We start from the raw sequence: 16,914 nt of genomic DNA, 5'->3' as shown, positions 1-16,914 counted from the left end.
TGGAATTTGCGTATGAGCAGTTGATGGTCTGTTCCACAATCAGCTCCTGGCCTGGTTTTGGCTGAAGATATTGAGCTTTTCCACCGCCTCTTGCCACAGGCTAAGACCTTTCAAAAACAGATCACCAGGTCTGTTTTCTGAGGTGCCTCTGAGTGGGTTCAAACCACCAACCTGCATCTAATAGTTAAATGTATCACCCAGGGACTTAGTTTCAGATCATATAATACCATAGTCTGTTAACTAATCTCTTACTTTTGAATATTTAGACTTTTAATTGTTTTTGTTTCTACCGTTTAGTGGGTTGTTTTTGTGTTCTAATACATTATAGGCATAATAACCAGATGCATGTGATATTCTAACTTTGCATCATTTTTTTAAATCATTTTTAACCATACAATGTAGTGACATTAATCACACTCACAATATTGTACAACCATCACCACCATTATTTCCCAAAATGTTTTCAACACCCCAGATAGAAACTCTGTACATGTTAAGCAATAACTCCTCATTCACCCCTTTCCCAGCCCATATTGTTCTTATTAGGTGCTGGTGAGTTGGTTCCAATTCATTGCGACCCTATGTGCAATAGAACAAAACTCTGCCTGGTCCTGTGCCATCTTCCCAATTATTGCTGTGCTTGAGCCCATTGTTGCAGCCACTGTGTCAGTCCATCTCATTGAGGGTCTTCCTCTTTACTCTCACCATCTACTTTACCAAGCATGATATCCTACTCTAGGGACTGGTCCCTCCTGACACCATGACCAAAGTACTAGAGATGAAGTCTTGCCATCCTCACTTCTAAGAAGTATTCTAGCTATACTGCTTCCAAGACAGATTTGTGTGTTCACCTGGCATTCCATGGTATATTCAGTATTCTTCTCCATCACCATAATTCAAAAGCAGCAATTCTTCGGGCTTCCTTATTCATTGTCCACCTTTCACATGCACATGAGATGATTGAAAATACTTTGGCTTGGGTCAGGTGCACTTATTCTTCAAAGTGACATCTTTGCTCTTTAACGCTTTAAGAGGTCTTTTGCAGCACATTTGCCCAGTAAAGTATGTCATTTGATTTCTTGACTGCTGCTTCCATGGGTGTTGATTGTGAATCCAAATAAAATGAAATCCTTGACTACTTCAGTCTTTTGTTCATTTATCATTATGTTACTTATTGGTCCATGTGTGAGGATTTTAATCTACTTTGTGTCTCTATGCATTTGTCTATTCTAGATATTTCATATAAACAGAACCATACAATATTGTTATTACTAGGTGCTGTCAAGTTGATTCCGATTCATAGCGACCCTGTATGCAGCACAAAGAAACATTGCCTGGTGATGATGCCTACACCAAACAATCATTGCGATGTTTCAGCCACTATGTCAATCCATCTCTTTCAGGGTCTTCCTCTTTTATACTAATCTTCCACTTTACCAAATTGATGTCCTTCTCTATCACATGCCTTATTTCACTTAACATAATGTTTTCAGGTTTATCACATAGAGGTAGTTCCCAATTTAGGACATTCATGTTACAATAAAGTACACTACGACTGGCTGTTTTTTTGTTTTTTTGTACATCTTATTGTTAGTAATATGTGCTACATACAGTGTTGCAGTACATAATTTACTGATGTTATCATTCTCAGATGTTGATTTTTAGGTATTCAATGTTATGATTTATAAAGATACTGATAATAAAAGGCAATAATAAAACTAAAAAAAAAGAAGTTATTCAAGTTACATCAGAATCTACTTACAATGGTGTCATAGGAACAGAGAATCCCATTGTAAATCGGAGACTACTTGAGTTAGAACTTCATTCCTTTTTAAGCCAGAATAGTTTTCCATTGTACATACATACTATATTGTGTTTATCCTTTCATCTGTTGATGGACACTTAGGATGTTTCCACTTTTGGCTACTGAGAATAATATTGCAGTGAACATTGGTGTAAAAGAATCTGTGAGAGCCCTTGCTTTCAAGTCCTTTGAGTATATTTTCAGGAGTTGAATTGCTGGATCATACGGTAATTCTATGTTTCACTCTTTGAGGAACCACCAAACTGGTTTCCACAAAGGCTGCACCATTTTACAGTCCCACCAGTAATAGACAGATTCCAATTTCTGTGAATCCTCTCCAACATTTGTTATTTTGTGTGTTTTTTTCATTGTTATTTTAAAACAATAGCTATCCTAGTGGCTGTGAGGTGGTATCTCATTGTGTTGTGTTTTAATGGGCTAGTGGGAGCAAATGAATCAGACATGACTAGCTGGCTGCCATATTAGCTATATGTTTCCTGACAGATTTCCTCTCAATGTGATAAGAGTGGTAGCTAGATAGATAGCTGCCTCACCTACTCCAACTCATGAGGACCTTATGTATAACAGAATGAAACAATGACCTGTTGTGGGTCATCCTTAAAATCATCAGCATGTTTCAGTCCATTGATGCAGCTATTGTGCAAATTTATTTTATCAAGGGCCTCCCTCACCCTTGCTGGCCCTCTGCTTCACCAGACATGATGTCTTCCTCCAGCCATTGATTCCTCTTGATGACATGTCCACAGCAAGTAGCCAGTGTTCTGTTGTGATCTATAAGGTTTTCATTGGCTAATTTTTGGAAATAGAGTACCAGGCCTTTCTTCCTAGTCTGTTATAGTCAGAATAGCCACTGAAACCTGTCTACCATTGGTAAACCTTCTGGTATTTGAAATAGCTTCTACCAACACAGCAACACAAAAGCCACTACAGTACATCAAACTGACAGATGGGAGGTGGGTTTAAAGAAAAAAAAAAAAGGTTACCATTGAATCGACTCTAGCCATGATGACCCCTGTGCTCAACAGGGTTTCAGTGGCTGATTTTTCAGAAGCAGATTGCCAGGCCTTTCTTCCAAGGCACTTGGAAGTCCACTGGGTGGGTTCAAACCTTTAACTCTTGGTTAGCAGCTGAATTCATTAACTGTTTGCACTACCCAGGGTCATGTTGTTGTTGTTGTTATGTGCCGTCGAGTCAAACCCAACTCATAGTGATCCTTCCTTGGGTTTCCGAGGCAGTATCACTACGGAAGTAGGATTGCCCAACCTTCCTTCCGGGGAGTGGCTGGTGGGTTTGAACCGCCAGCCGTCTGGTTAGCAGGCAAGTGTCTTAGCCACTATGCTACCAGAGCTCCCAGGGTCATAGTAGTCAGTAATGCAGCTGAAAAGTAAGGAATCTACTTATTTCACTTGTATCTAGTTACTAGACCAAACCAAACCAAATGCACTGCTGTGGAGTCAAACCCGACTCATAGGGACTCTTCTTTGGGTTTCCGAGGTGATATCACTACATAAGTAGGTTACCCAACCTTCCTTCTGAGGAGTGGCTGCTGGCTTTGAACCACCAGCCTTCTGGTTAGCAGTCAGATGCCTCAGGCACTATGCCACCAGAGCTCCTGGTTAGTAGGTCTGTAATTTTTGCAAGGTAGAGGATTTGGTTATTGAAAAGTCATTGAGACATGGGAAAGAGCAGTTTTAGCAGACTATTATATGTGGAGACCAAATTGAAAAGTTTATGAAGTGAATTGATGAGGAAACTGGAAGTTCTTATTCAGCACTTACAATTTTGTTCATCCATTATGTGCCAAACAGAGTGGGACCTTACAGACTATGCTTTGAAGCTCTGCCTAGCATTTTTGTTTGAGTATTTAATACCTGTGAGGAGCTCTGGTGGCGTAGTGCCTAAGGCTTTTGACTCCAAAGCAGAAGGCTGGCTGTTCAAATCCACCAGCCACTCCTCGGAAGGAAAGTTGGGCAATCCACTTCCATAGTGATACTGCTTTGGAAACCCAAGGAGGGGCCACTATGAGTTGGATCTGACTTGACAGCAGTGCGTTTGGTGTTTTGTTTTGTTTTGTTTTAGTATTTAACACTTGTGAGTCATGTCTTCTTTTTCCTCAAAGATGGCAAGTACTATATAATAGGGGCTTGTCGTTTGTTTATACTAACCACAGTGCTGTGCCTACAGGTATTAAATATCTGTTAAGGGAGAAGACACCCAAGGGTTTGACAGTGAAAGAAAAGATCATGCAATATTTTACCACAAGAAAATGGCAAAATGGATTATTGCTGTGTTTTGTTTTAAAATAGGGAACAACATTTGACTTGAAAAAGACAGAGGAAGAAAATTCAATCCTTGTTATTCTGTTTTATAGATCAAGGAAAGGAAATAATGCCCATTCATAAAGATTGAATGGCTCACAAGCACAGGGTATAGAGAGGTTACCTTTGAAACAAAGAGAAAGTTGTCTTTTTTTTTTTGAAACTAAAGGAAGATGACCTAAGATATGGAAAAATGTATTAATATGCTTGGCTGCTAGCTGAAAGGTTGGAGTTGGAAACAAACTAGGCGTCCATCAGCTGAAGAACAGATAACCAAACTGTGGTTCATACAAAAACAAAAACAAAAAAGGTTTATAGCCTTGCAAACCCAATGAGGGTCACTAAGAGTCAGAATCAACTTGATGGCACTGGGTTTGGTTTTGGTTTAGTCTATTACGTACTTTATAATCTTGTAATAGTCAGGTGACTATTAGGTTTTCAAATAGAAATCTCTAATGTCTTTTGTATTGCAATGCTATTTGATGTTTGACAAAACTTGCAAAGAAGCATACTGAGAAGGCTTATGGTTCTCCATAGGATTAGCTTTGATTTTGTATGTAAGCTCCAAATAAATATATAGACAGCAAGTATAATTTCTTCTCAGTTTGCTTAATTATTTTAATATTCCATAGCCATGTTAAATGTGAAATGATCCGGAATAGTCGAGGTGGTCGGTGACTGGTGAAGAATTCCGAACACTTGAATCATGCTCTCATTTGGTTCTCAAACTATGATTAGGTAGAACTCAAAACTGTCTTGGCACTTTTCTCCCTGAAGGATCAAATGAGTATGTGAGCAAGGACTTGGAAACCATAAAGTACTAGATGTATATGGGATGTTATGTACTTGGTTTTAACTAAGAGACCTAGCCTGAGGAAACCGTAACAGAGGTAACCATGTGTACATTTAAATTTAGGCTGCAGATTATTGATAGTAAATTTGCCTCAATGAAAACAGTAGAGTGGAATGTTTTCTTGTTTAGTGAGCTTCAGATGACATTCCTTGTTTAATACTCAAAGATGGCTCAGTGTGAAGGGTTATGCTGCTGAATTAGATGTCTTCTGTTCCCCATTCAAGTTGTAATTACAGCTTTTTGTCATTTGTATTCTTTCTTTCCTAGCTGCCAGATGTATACAATAGGAAGGTAAGGTACAAAAAGAGGTTGGTGAAGTACTAAGAGAGAGGGGGAAAAAATAGCATAGTGTTTCTATCATGGAATAAAAAACATTGTTAGTATGCCATACTTTGCATAGAAGTTTATTTGCATCATTGTATATTTGATGAATCTACATTTTTTTTCTTTTAATCTGAATTTCATAATTGGGTCTAAGTTATTTTGTCATATTTATTATCAAATTGACTTAATATAATTTTGCTAATTTATTATTCTGTTTTTATAGTTCTCAGCATATGATTTCATCCCGTCTCCAAAATTGAAGCCCTCTCAAGGAATGCCGGTCAATGACGATTTATGTTTTAGCAGAAAAAGAGTGTCAAGAAACTTATTTCAGAAAAGCCGAGATTTTAACTCAGATTCTCTTCCGGTATGTTCTGGTAAGTAACAGTTGCACATAATAAGCATGTTGACCTAATTAAAGACTTAACTTTAAAGTTCATTCAGGGTCTCATGGATTTATAATTTAATTGACAATTGGGATTCAATAAACATTTGTTAAACATCTGACAAGGATGGACACTTTGATATTAGCTCATAAGACCATCACTGGATTTCTTTAAGTAGTATTGCAGAGCATTAATCATTTAATCAACAGCCTATGTTGATTGAGCATCTCCTGTGTGTCAACAAAAAAGAAAACTTCCTGCCTAGTACATCTGGCATTCTAGTTGGAGGTGAGCAGACATTAAATAAACACAAGACATACAGTAACAAGTTGTGTGGAGATAAATACTATGGGAAAAAGAAAGCATAGAAGAGGAATGTTGGGGAGAGTTGCTATTTTAAATGATGTGGTGAAAGAAGGCCATATTAAGATTATCTTTGCTATCTGGTAATGCTATAGAAGAAATACCATAAGTGGATAGCTTTAACAAACAAGTTTATTCTCTCATGGTTCAGGAGGCTAGAGGTCCAAATTCACAGTGCCAGCTCTAGAGGAAAGTTTTCTTTGTCTTTTGGCTCTGAGGGAAGGTCGTTGTCTCTTTTCAACATCTATAGGCCCAGTATCCTTTGCAGATACCCCTGTGTCTTGACATCAGTCTTCTCCTGATTTAGGATGTCTCAGTGCAGAGACCCTGGGTCCAAAGGGCATGTTTGACTCTCTTTACTGAGCCTAGAAGTTTATTTGTATCATTGTATATTTGATGACTCTACTTTTTTTTTTTTCCTTTTAATCTGAACTTCATAATTGGGTCTAAGTTATTTTGTCATATTTATTATCAGATTGACTTAATATAATTTGAGCTCTTCTTTACTGGTGATAGACAGGTCCCTCCTTCTCTGCTCCATGCTCTTTCTTTAAAGAAGATAAAGGCCACACTACAGAGAAACTCTCCTTACATAGGATCAAGGCAGTGACCTAAGTAAGGGTCCCACCCTATCCTCTTACAACTGATTGACTGATCACATCAGATCACATCATGAGGGATGGGTACTTCATTATGTAACTGCCATGATTCAGCCAGGTTGACACATATTTGGGGGGACACAGTTTAATCCATGGCAGGTATATTTGAAGAAATAGGGAATCAAGCAATAGAGATATCAGGAAAGAAGAGCAGATAATTCCACAAAGAGGAAACAGTGCAAATTCACTTTGATGGAAATGTCTAAGGCATGTTTCAGAAATATCAAAAAGGCTAGTATGTCTGGAATGAAATGACTAATGGGAAGGGTAGTAGAAAATGAGATCAAAGAAATAATAGGTGTCTTTGTTTATTAAGGTAGTGTGCTATTGAATGAACTTTGGCATTTACTCTGAGTGAAGAAAAAAATATCATTTGCCTTATGTTTTTCGGGTTCATGTTGGGTATTATGTTTAGAATAGATTAAAGGAGAGGAAGGATGAAAACAAGGAGATTGATTAGCTGTAGTAATCCTGTCTAGACTTAATAGATGCTTGTACCAGCATAGTATTGAATTTAGTGAAAAGTAATTGAATTCTTGTTTTATGTAAAAGGTGAAGTTGATTGATATAATTCAGATGGATTAGATAACGGAGTATGAGAGAGAAGAGTCAAGAATGATGCTAAAGGCTCCTGCAGCCATTGGAGGGGCATGCGAGACTTGCCTCCCTGCCAGGAACTCTGCACTATGAGAGGTTACTTTTGGACAATGCCTGGATGTGAGGACTGAGCCAGCCCACATGTCACTGTGGTGCCCCATTAGAAGGGTGGTGTGGTTTTAGTTTCCCCTGAGGGACACTTGTTTCACTCCTTACTCTTTCCTTTCTTTGCTCTCTAGTTTTGTCCCTGGTCTCAGCCAGGTTTCTATTTTAGTGATTCATTTGCCATTAGAGGAGTTGTTATTTCCTGCTTTTCAGTTTAGTCACAGCACGAGAGCATCCTGCCCTTCTTTAAAGACTGGATGAATTGGAAAACCAGGTAGCAGAGATTTTAGTACCTCACTTTCATTCCCATTAAGTATCTAGACAGTACAGGGCAGGATAGTGACTCCTGACTAAGAACTGGAAAAATTCCTTTTCTAATCTATGAAATGGTCTAGCCCTGAATCCCTAATCTACAAATACAGGAAGTGTTTCCTAAAAAGGAAACTCTGGGATTAGCGGAAAAAAGAGAATTCCATTTGAATTGTCATATTATATTGGTTTCATATTATATTGGTTTTATATATGTGAGCTCTGGTAGCATAGTGCCTAAGGCACTTGACTGCTAACGAGGAGGCTGGCGGTTCAAACCCACCAGCCACTCCCTGGAAGGAAGGTTGTGCAATCTACTTCTGTAGTGATACTGCCTCGGAAACCCAAGGAGGGGTCGCTATGAGTCGGGTCCGACTCAGCGGTACATAACAACAACAACATTGGTTTCAGTGTCACTGTCAGATTTCATAATTCGCAAGGTAAACACAGGCTTGCTTGTGCTTATTTACTAATCTGTAGTGAACAGTTTCACATTTTTTAACAACATCAAAGACTCTGCTTCTAGGCATGGCTGGCATCTCTCTCCCTACCATACAGCAGCTTTCTACAGAATCACAGCCTCTTTTCCCATTTACAATTCCTAAGAGAGATGGAGTACCAAGTAAGCAAGGTAAGCACAGGCTTACTTGTGCTTACTTACTAATCCGTAGTGAACGAAGTTCATGTTTTTCACCAAAGATCATTAATATTCTGATGACATTACCAATTCCTTGGCACTCTGGTATCAGATTCAGTCCGCTCATGAGGGATTTTGATCATTTCGTGCCATTTCTTCATCCTGCGCAGTTCCATTGTTCTTAATACATTTCTGTCCTTTGCCTGCCTTCTTTTAAGGCACCGTTCCATTTTTATGTATTCATATGCTTAAAACAGCCTATGCTATTTCTTATCCTAAATTGTCTTTAATCCTGTTTCATGCAAGAAGCTGACCCAGATAAGAGCAAATTGTGAGATTTTGCTTAAAAAAAGCTTTCTTATTCTGGTTCACAACAAGTATACCAAATGAGGGGGAAACTCTTAAAAAAAAAGAAAGAAAGACACTAAGGACTTTTGGCTGGCATACCTGGAAAGATGCTTAACTGCCTAAGTGTTACAGAAAGCAAATATTATGATAGCTCAGAGGGCATGGTCATTGTCATGGACTACCCATATCAGTTAGAAAAGGCATAAGGAGGAGTTAGAACTGCATCTTTTTGGGGTATATCCTACTTCCGTAGTGATACTGCCTCGGAAACCCAAGGAGGGGTCGCTATGAGTCAGGGCTGACTCAACGGCACATAACAACAACAACAACATGATAGAGGTGGTTAGAAGGGAGGAATAGGGAGAGTAATGCTTATGTTGAAAATAGATGTGAGATTTTCTGGGAACTGTGTAAAGGCAAGGAACTCTGGTGGCATAATAGTTAAAGCATTCAGCTGCTAACCAAAAGGTCGGTGGTTTGAACCCACCACTGCTCTGCAGGAGAAAGATGAAGCAGTCTGCTTCCATAAAGATTTATAATCTTGGAAACACTATGGGGCATACTGCCTGGTTTAAAACCAGGAAGGGAACGCATCAGGGTTGTATCCTTTCACCATATTATTCAACATGTATGCTGAACTGATAATCCGAGAAGCTGGACTGTATGAAAAAGAACACAGCATCAGGATTGGAGGAAGACTGCACTATGCAGATGACAGCCTCACTTGCTGAAAGTGAAGATGACTTGAAGCATTTACTGATGAAGATTTTTAAAGACTACATTCTGCATATGGATTGTACCTCAACATAAAGGGAATGAAAATCCTCACAACTAGTCCAGTTGTCAAAGATTTCATATTACTTGACTCCACAATCAAAACCAATGGAAGCAACCATCAAGAAATCAGATGACATATTGCACTGGGCAAATCTACTGCAAAAGATCTCTTTAGAGTGCTAAAGAGCAAAGATGTCTCTTTGAAGATTAAGGTGTGCCTAACCCAAGCCATGGTGTTTTGAGTCGCCTTATAAGCATGTGAAAACTGAACAATGAGTAAAAAATAATTATATGAGTAAAAAACCAAAATCAAACTCACTGCCGGTCGAGTCGTATCCAACTCATAGCGACCCCTCCTTGGGTTTCCAAGGCAGTATCACTCTGGAAGTAGATTGCCCAGCCTTCCTAAGGAGTGGCTAGTGGGTTTGATCTGCCAGCCTTAGGCACTGTGCCATCAGAGCTCCAAACAATGAATAAGGAAAACTGAAAAAGAGTCCGTGTTTTTTAGTTGTGTGAGTGAATAATACTGAAAGTACCATGGACTGCAAAAAGAGCTAATAAATCTGTCCTGGAGGAAGTGCAGCCGGAATGCTCCTTGAAAGTGAGAATGACCAGACTTCGTCTCACCTACTTTGGCCATGTTGTCAGAAGGGACCATTTCCTGGAGAAGGGTATCATGCTTGGTAAAGTGAAGTGTCAGCAAAAAAGGGGAAGGCCTTCAATGAGATGGATTGACACAGTGGCTGCAACAATGAGCTCAGGTGTAGCAAGAATTGTGAGGCTGACGCAGGATTAAGCAGTGTTTGGTTCTGTTGTATGTTGGATCACTTTCAGTCAGAGCCAACTCGACGGCATCTAACAACAACAACATTCCCCTAGGAGAATGTATAGACCTTTTTGCCATAAAATTCATTTGAATTTTCTTGCAAAATATGAAATATAATAGTGATTTTTATAGTTTAATTTGTTTATTTCATAGCAGAAAAAAATAGAATATATGCAGTTATGGTCGTACTATTGTTTTGGATTTTATAAGGATCATGATTTCATTCCATTGAGAAGCTCATTATCCAGTCATACACATTTTAAACAACTGGATTATAACGTTAATGACAGATTGGATGATGTGAATTTTTAGGTACTATAGCACTTGACTGCTAACCAGGAGGCTGGCAGTTCAAACCCACCAGCCATTCCTTGGAAGGAAGGTTGGGCAATCTACTTCCGTAGTGATACCGCCTCAGAAACCCAAGGAGGGGTCACTATGAGTCGGGGCCAACTTGACGGCACATAACAACAACAACATAGAAACTGAACAACAACATAGATACTGAAGTAGTTTAGGAAGGCACCAGGAGGTTGGACTTGAGCAGGACTTTTTAAAGAAGGAGAGGGAGGAGAGGGGGTTGAGATTGACAGTGAGACAAAAGGAACTGTTCAGGAGACAGAAAGTATAAACAAAAGCAGAGATGTGAGAATTAACTTTGAAAATGTCTAGTAGGATAAGGCAAGCATAAAAATATCATAAAATTTCCAAACTACAAAAAATCAGCCCTTTTTATAAATGAATGAACTGAACTCCAGAGGGGTCATTGTCATCACCTTCTTTTCTTCAAACCCATTCACATACCAAAGAATAATCTTAACTAGTCATTGGAGAGTGAGTCTCAGAAATCTGTTAAGTTTGGCAGCCATGTAAGTGATGCGTGGTATATTAGGAAAGAAAGCAGTAGAATTTTTTTGGATAGAGTGAAAACTGTAAATACTGGGAAGAAGGAAGGTCTGGAGAAACATTTCAAGTTGAGAAAAGGGGGAGTATAGGAAAATCTGCCTTTTTAAATTTTCTTCAGTATACCTTTTCTTTTTCTATCCTTTGTCAATCTATCTTCTGTCCTTCAACCTCTGCCACTAATCAGATCTGCCAATACCAAAAGCCTCATATGAGGAGTGGCTGGTGGGTTTGAACCCGTAGCCTTCTAATTAGCAGTTCAAACCCACCAGCCACTCCTTGGAAGGAAGATTGGGCAATCTACTTCCGTAGTGATACTGCTTCGGAAACCCGAGGAGGGGTCGCTGTGAGTCGGATCTGACTCCATGGCAGTCAGTTTGGTATGGTTTTGTTATCTCTTTCTTGCCTGTCTGCCTTACGGTACTTTTTTTTTATACATAGATCACACCAGCATCGGTAAAATAAGGTGTATTAATGCAATAAAGTTAAGCATTACTTTCACATCTTTTCCCCTCCTTTCTTCAAAAGGTACTACTGGGACTCATCAGATAAATCTTTCTGGGAGATGTGGAAAACTTGGATTTTCACAAATTTGTAGTAAAACTGGCAGTTTGGATTCTGACTTACAATTTCTGGGGACAACTAATAATCATCAAGATAAAGGTATAAATTTCAAAAATTTTTTTGATACTTGTAAAATCTTGATTTGTTAATATTGTGGGGTTCCCAAATCTAACACATACAACATTTTGTGTAATTATGTTTATCACAAAAAAGAAGAAAATGCTGGTTATATTTTTAATAACAATTTCAATAATTTTTAAATAGTAACTATAAAATAATAGACTTAGTAATCTTGATATAAATATGAGTGATTAAAATTAGAGAGTGTAGAAATTCTCAATACAAAGTCATTAAATATAACATTCATTAAGGAGTACTGTGTTAGCAGAGGACATATATTTTCCATAACAGAATATTTAGAATTTATTATGTCCCTTGTCAGGAAGCAGCACTTCCTGAGAAGCAGTCATTTTAGAGAAGACATAAGAGATAGAACAAAAGGAAGTGTTTGATGCTAGTTGCCAGTCACATGAATTTTGGACTTTAAGGAGTTTCTTAAATTTTTATGTTAACAGATAGCATTATCAAGTATTACTTAGAGTAGGATCAAATTAATTGTTTCTAAAAGTAGTTTAATTTTTGTTTTATGTTCTTTCCTAAAAATTCTTTTTAAAGTTATAGAGTTCTTTCTTTATTGGTTGATGAAAAAATTAATATCATTTGAATTAGTAGCAGTTTCAGTTAATATAGCATTTACGTCTTAACTACCTTTTCCTTTACCTACCCCTAAAGGTCCATATGACTTAAAAGTTTTACGTCATGGTATTATTCCTAATAAATTAGTCCATTTTTCTAAATTATATAGGTATTCCCTAAATTGTGACTCTTAGATGCCTTTGGGACCCAAAAATTGTCAGTATTCTTAGATAAGACATGGTATGTTGTAGTAGTTCAGAGCACAGGCTCAGGAACCTAGGCTCACAGTCTAGCTTTTTCATTTCCTAGTGTATGAATTCTAGCAAGTTATTTATCGTTGTCCTTCATTTTTGTCATCTGTAAAATAGGAATATTACCTACCCCTTTATTGGTCAGAATTAAATAAATTAATACGTAAGAAGTGCTTTAGACACCACTTGGCACATAGTTGGTGCTCAATAAACATTAGTGCTCATCATTATCATTATTATCTACATAGAAAATCCAGTAGCATCAAAAAAGGAAAAAAATAACAGCATCTACTGAAAAACTATTAAAACTAAAAAAAGAATTCAGAAAGATTGTCAGATATGGCATCAGAATATCAAGGTTGATGGCGTTGTTAGGTGCCATTAAGTTGGTTCCAACTCATAGGGACCCTGTGTACAACAGAATGAAGCATTGCTCAGTTCTGCTTCATCCTCACAAATCATATGTTTGAGCTCATTGTTGCAGCCACTCTGTCAGTCCATCTCTATGAGAGTCTTCCTCTTTTTCACTTACCTTCTACTTTAGCAAGCATGATGTCTTTCTCCAGGGACTGATCCCTCTTGATAACTTGTCCAGAGTACATGAGACAAAGTCTTGCCATCCTTACTTTTAAGGAACACTGTGTCTGTGTTTCTTCCAGGACAGTTTTTGTTCATTCTTCTTATGGTCCATGGTATGTTCCATATTCTTCCCTGTAACTATAATTCATTTCTTTTTTTGGTCTTCCTTATTCATTGTCCAGGAGCTCTGGTGGCGTAGTGCCTAAGGCATTTGACTGCTAACCAGAAGGCTGGCAGGTCAACCCCACCAACCCCTCTTTGGAAGGAAGGTTGGGCAATCTACTTCCGTGGTGATAATGCCTCGGAAACCCAAGGAGGGGTCACTGTGAGTTGGATCCAACTCGATGGCAGTGCGTTTGGTTTTTGGTATTCATTGTCCAGCTTTGCATGCATATGAGGTGATTGACAATATCATGGCTTGAGTCAGATGCACTAGTCCTCAAAGTGACATCTTTGCTTTTTAACATTTTAAAAAGAGGTTTTTTGCAGCAGATATGTAATATGTCCTTTGATTTCTTGATTGCTGCTTCCATGAGTGTTGGTTATGGATCCAAATATAATAAAATCCTTGAAAACTTCATTTTTTTCTCCATTTATCATGATACTGCTTATTGATAAAATTGTGAGAAGTTTTGTTTTCTTTACGTTGAGGTGTGATCCATACTAACGGTCAGTAAAGTTCCTACCTATATGCTAGGAACTTTCAAAAAATGTGATTTTTAAGAAGAAATTATAGTATCAACAAAATTTAGAAGGTTTCTGAAAATTTAACAAAAATTTTCACACCCTTCACTATAAAAACTATAATAGTTTTTGGAAAGACATGAAGACTCCTAAACGAAATAGCTTAATTTTAAACAGGGAGAGTCAATATTAGGAAAAAGTACTTCTTCACAGATTAATATATAAATTCAGTGCCATTGTAATAAAAATCACAACAGAATATTTTATGGAATCTGACAGATCCTAAATTTTATATGAAAGAATGGAGGGCCAAAATAATTTTAAAAATCAAAATGGAGGAAGACATGTCTTAATCAGATAAACCAGTAAACCAAGCCCACTGCATAACAAATTTTAGCTTTATAAATATAAATTAAATATACCAACTCAAAGCGACCTTGTGGGACAGAGTAGAGTTGCCCCATATGGTTTCCAAGGCCATAAATCTTCACAGAAGCAGTCTGCCACATCTTTCTCCCTTGGAGTGGCTGGTAAGTTCAAACTGCCAACCTTTTGGATAGCAGCTCAGCACGTAACCTTTGAGCCACTAGGGTGCCTTGTCCTATTAGATAGAGTAATGATAAATAAACATTGTGATCCTGGTGCCAGGATAGACGAATAGACCAGTAGAATCCACAAGGTGCATCAAAGAATAGACTCAAATATATTTGGGAGCTTTATAGAACACAGGGAAAGGATAACCACTTTCTGAGAAAACTGAACTATCAATATAGAAAAAAACAAATCTCTGCCTCACACCATACAAAAATGTAAGTGCCAGAAGGGCTAGAAACCTGTGAGAAGCAAAAAAGCTTTAAACTCTTAGTAAATGTGTATACATAAATAACATATTTTCTTTTGTTTTTTTACAGTGTATGCTAGCCTAAATTTTGGCAGTAAGGCACAGCAAACATTTGGTAATCAAACAGAGCGTACTTTATCATCCTCTGGTTCAAATCCAAGTTCAGGAGCCTTCATCCTTCCATCATACCCTCTCTCATCACCTCGAACTAGTCCAAAGCACACATCTCCTCTTACTGGATCTCCAAAGAAGTATCAAGATAATTCTGTTAATTTTTCAAATTCCTGGCCTCTTAAAAGCTTTGAAGGACTATCAAAGCCAAGTCCACAGAAGAAAATTATCAGCCAAAAATCATCTGACCCTATAGGTAGAAATGATGGTTAAAAAATCAAAACTTTGTTAAAATTTGTTTGAATGTTTGTATTACTACTTTGGAGCTAGTACAGAGGGTTGTTAAATCTTTCAAAGTTGATAAGTTATATATTATTTCTCTTAAGTTAGTAAATATTTAGAAACTTATTTAACAGTGTATTGAATAGATCAAATGTATAATATAAAATGTCATTGAAATTGTAATTTCATATATTGCCACTGCAGTCTTTTTTCTTTTTTTTTTTATGCTAGGCAAATACTACTTTATTTTGAATTTATAATGAACATGCATAGTATATATTGCCTTGAGATCATATTAACAAATTTTAGCTTTATAAATATAAACTATTATTCATGTGTTTAACATAATTAATGTTGAGTATTCACTTATTTGACAAACATTTATTGAATTTTATTACATGCTTAAATTATTTTGAAGGGTTTACTCATATTTGTTATTACCTAAAATATTTTTTCTTAACAATAACCCACTCTAAAACTATGAAGTCAGTATATAAGCTCCTTCAGAACAGATCTGTTGCCAAATAAAATCTCTGTTACAGGCCACCACCCCGTGTCACTGTTTTCTGATCCCCAGCTACTGAGATAGATCTATCTTTAAACTGCTCCGTGACACTGGTGTTCCAGTTTACAATCATAATTTCTTATATCCTCAATTTCATCACTTTGTCTTAGCACTAAACTTGTATTCTCTTCTATTAATTTCTTTCTATGTCTGTCTTTCCTACAAGAACAAACACTGCCTTGAACTTTATTCAACTTGTTCTCCCCAGTGCCTAGTATTACTACTTTGAATATAGTATTCAAATGTTGCTTTCATAATTAACTCAAACCAGAGAAGTAACCCTTACAGCTTATTATGGATTTTATGATAAAGAATATAAGCCATGATGATGTATGTGAGGATAAATATAAAAAATGTAACTTACTGTATAATATTTTATTTAACATGAAAGGATTTGGGGTGACTTACTATTTTTGTTACAATAGAGGGCCAAAAACCAAACCCATTGCTGTTGAGTCAACTCCAACTCATAGCTATCCCATGTGTTACATAGTAGACCTGTGCTCCATAGGATTTTCAAGGCCACGACTTTTTGGAGGTAAATTTTCTGGCCTTTCTTCCGAGATGCCTCTGGGAGGATTTGAACCACTAAACTCTTGGTTAGTAATTGAGTGCTTGACTGTTTGCACTACCTTTTATATTAGACATCACTGATACTTTTATTTTTATTTCATCTTAGATAGTGATCCTTATTCCTAATAAAATAAAATGTGCTTTTCTATTTAAAAACACTGTATTGCTAACACTTGTGATTTTAACTTCTTCTTCTTTGAATTTAAAAAAAGTGAAATATCTGTTTTTCATACAGGAGCAAATTCTCCAGGAAAACCTTCTCCAGTCCTACTTACACCTGCTTTGGCGAGATCACCGTCCTCCCGACGAGGCCTAAATGGGGCAAAGCCTGTTCCCCCCATACCACGAGGAATAAGCCTTTTGCCTGATAAAGCTGATCTAAGCACCATGGGACACAAAAAGGAACCTGATGATATTTGGAAGAGTGAAAAAGATAGTCTTACAATTGATCTTTCAGAATTAAATGTCACAGATAAAGATTTGGATCAAGAAGAGGTTAGAATGAAACATTTGTAAATATTTTTTAAATATTTGTATT

The 16,914-nt window shown here is 37.3% G+C and overlaps 1 protein-coding gene across 1 annotated transcript in view; it reads left to right on the top strand.

Annotated features, from left to right (window-relative positions):
- The window catches only part of TOGARAM1 (TOG array regulator of axonemal microtubules 1), a 116,165-nt gene that overhangs the window by 19,090 nt on the left and 80,161 nt on the right, over positions 1-16,914 (top strand). The window contains 4 exon segments of the mRNA XM_042782222.1: positions 5,544-5,697; positions 11,759-11,893; positions 14,916-15,212; positions 16,612-16,871. Coding sequence (XP_042638156.1) covers positions 5,544-5,697; positions 11,759-11,893; positions 14,916-15,212; positions 16,612-16,871 — 846 coding nt within the window.

This window comes from Orycteropus afer, unplaced genomic scaffold (genome assembly GCF_000298275.1).
Source record: "Orycteropus afer afer isolate SDZICR_OR568_19922 unplaced genomic scaffold, OryAfe1.0 scaffold00265, whole genome shotgun sequence".
Taxonomy (NCBI): domain Eukaryota; kingdom Metazoa; phylum Chordata; class Mammalia; order Tubulidentata; family Orycteropodidae; genus Orycteropus; species Orycteropus afer.
Note: the sequence above shows the minus strand (reverse complement) of the source record. Positions and strands in the feature narration are given on the sequence as shown.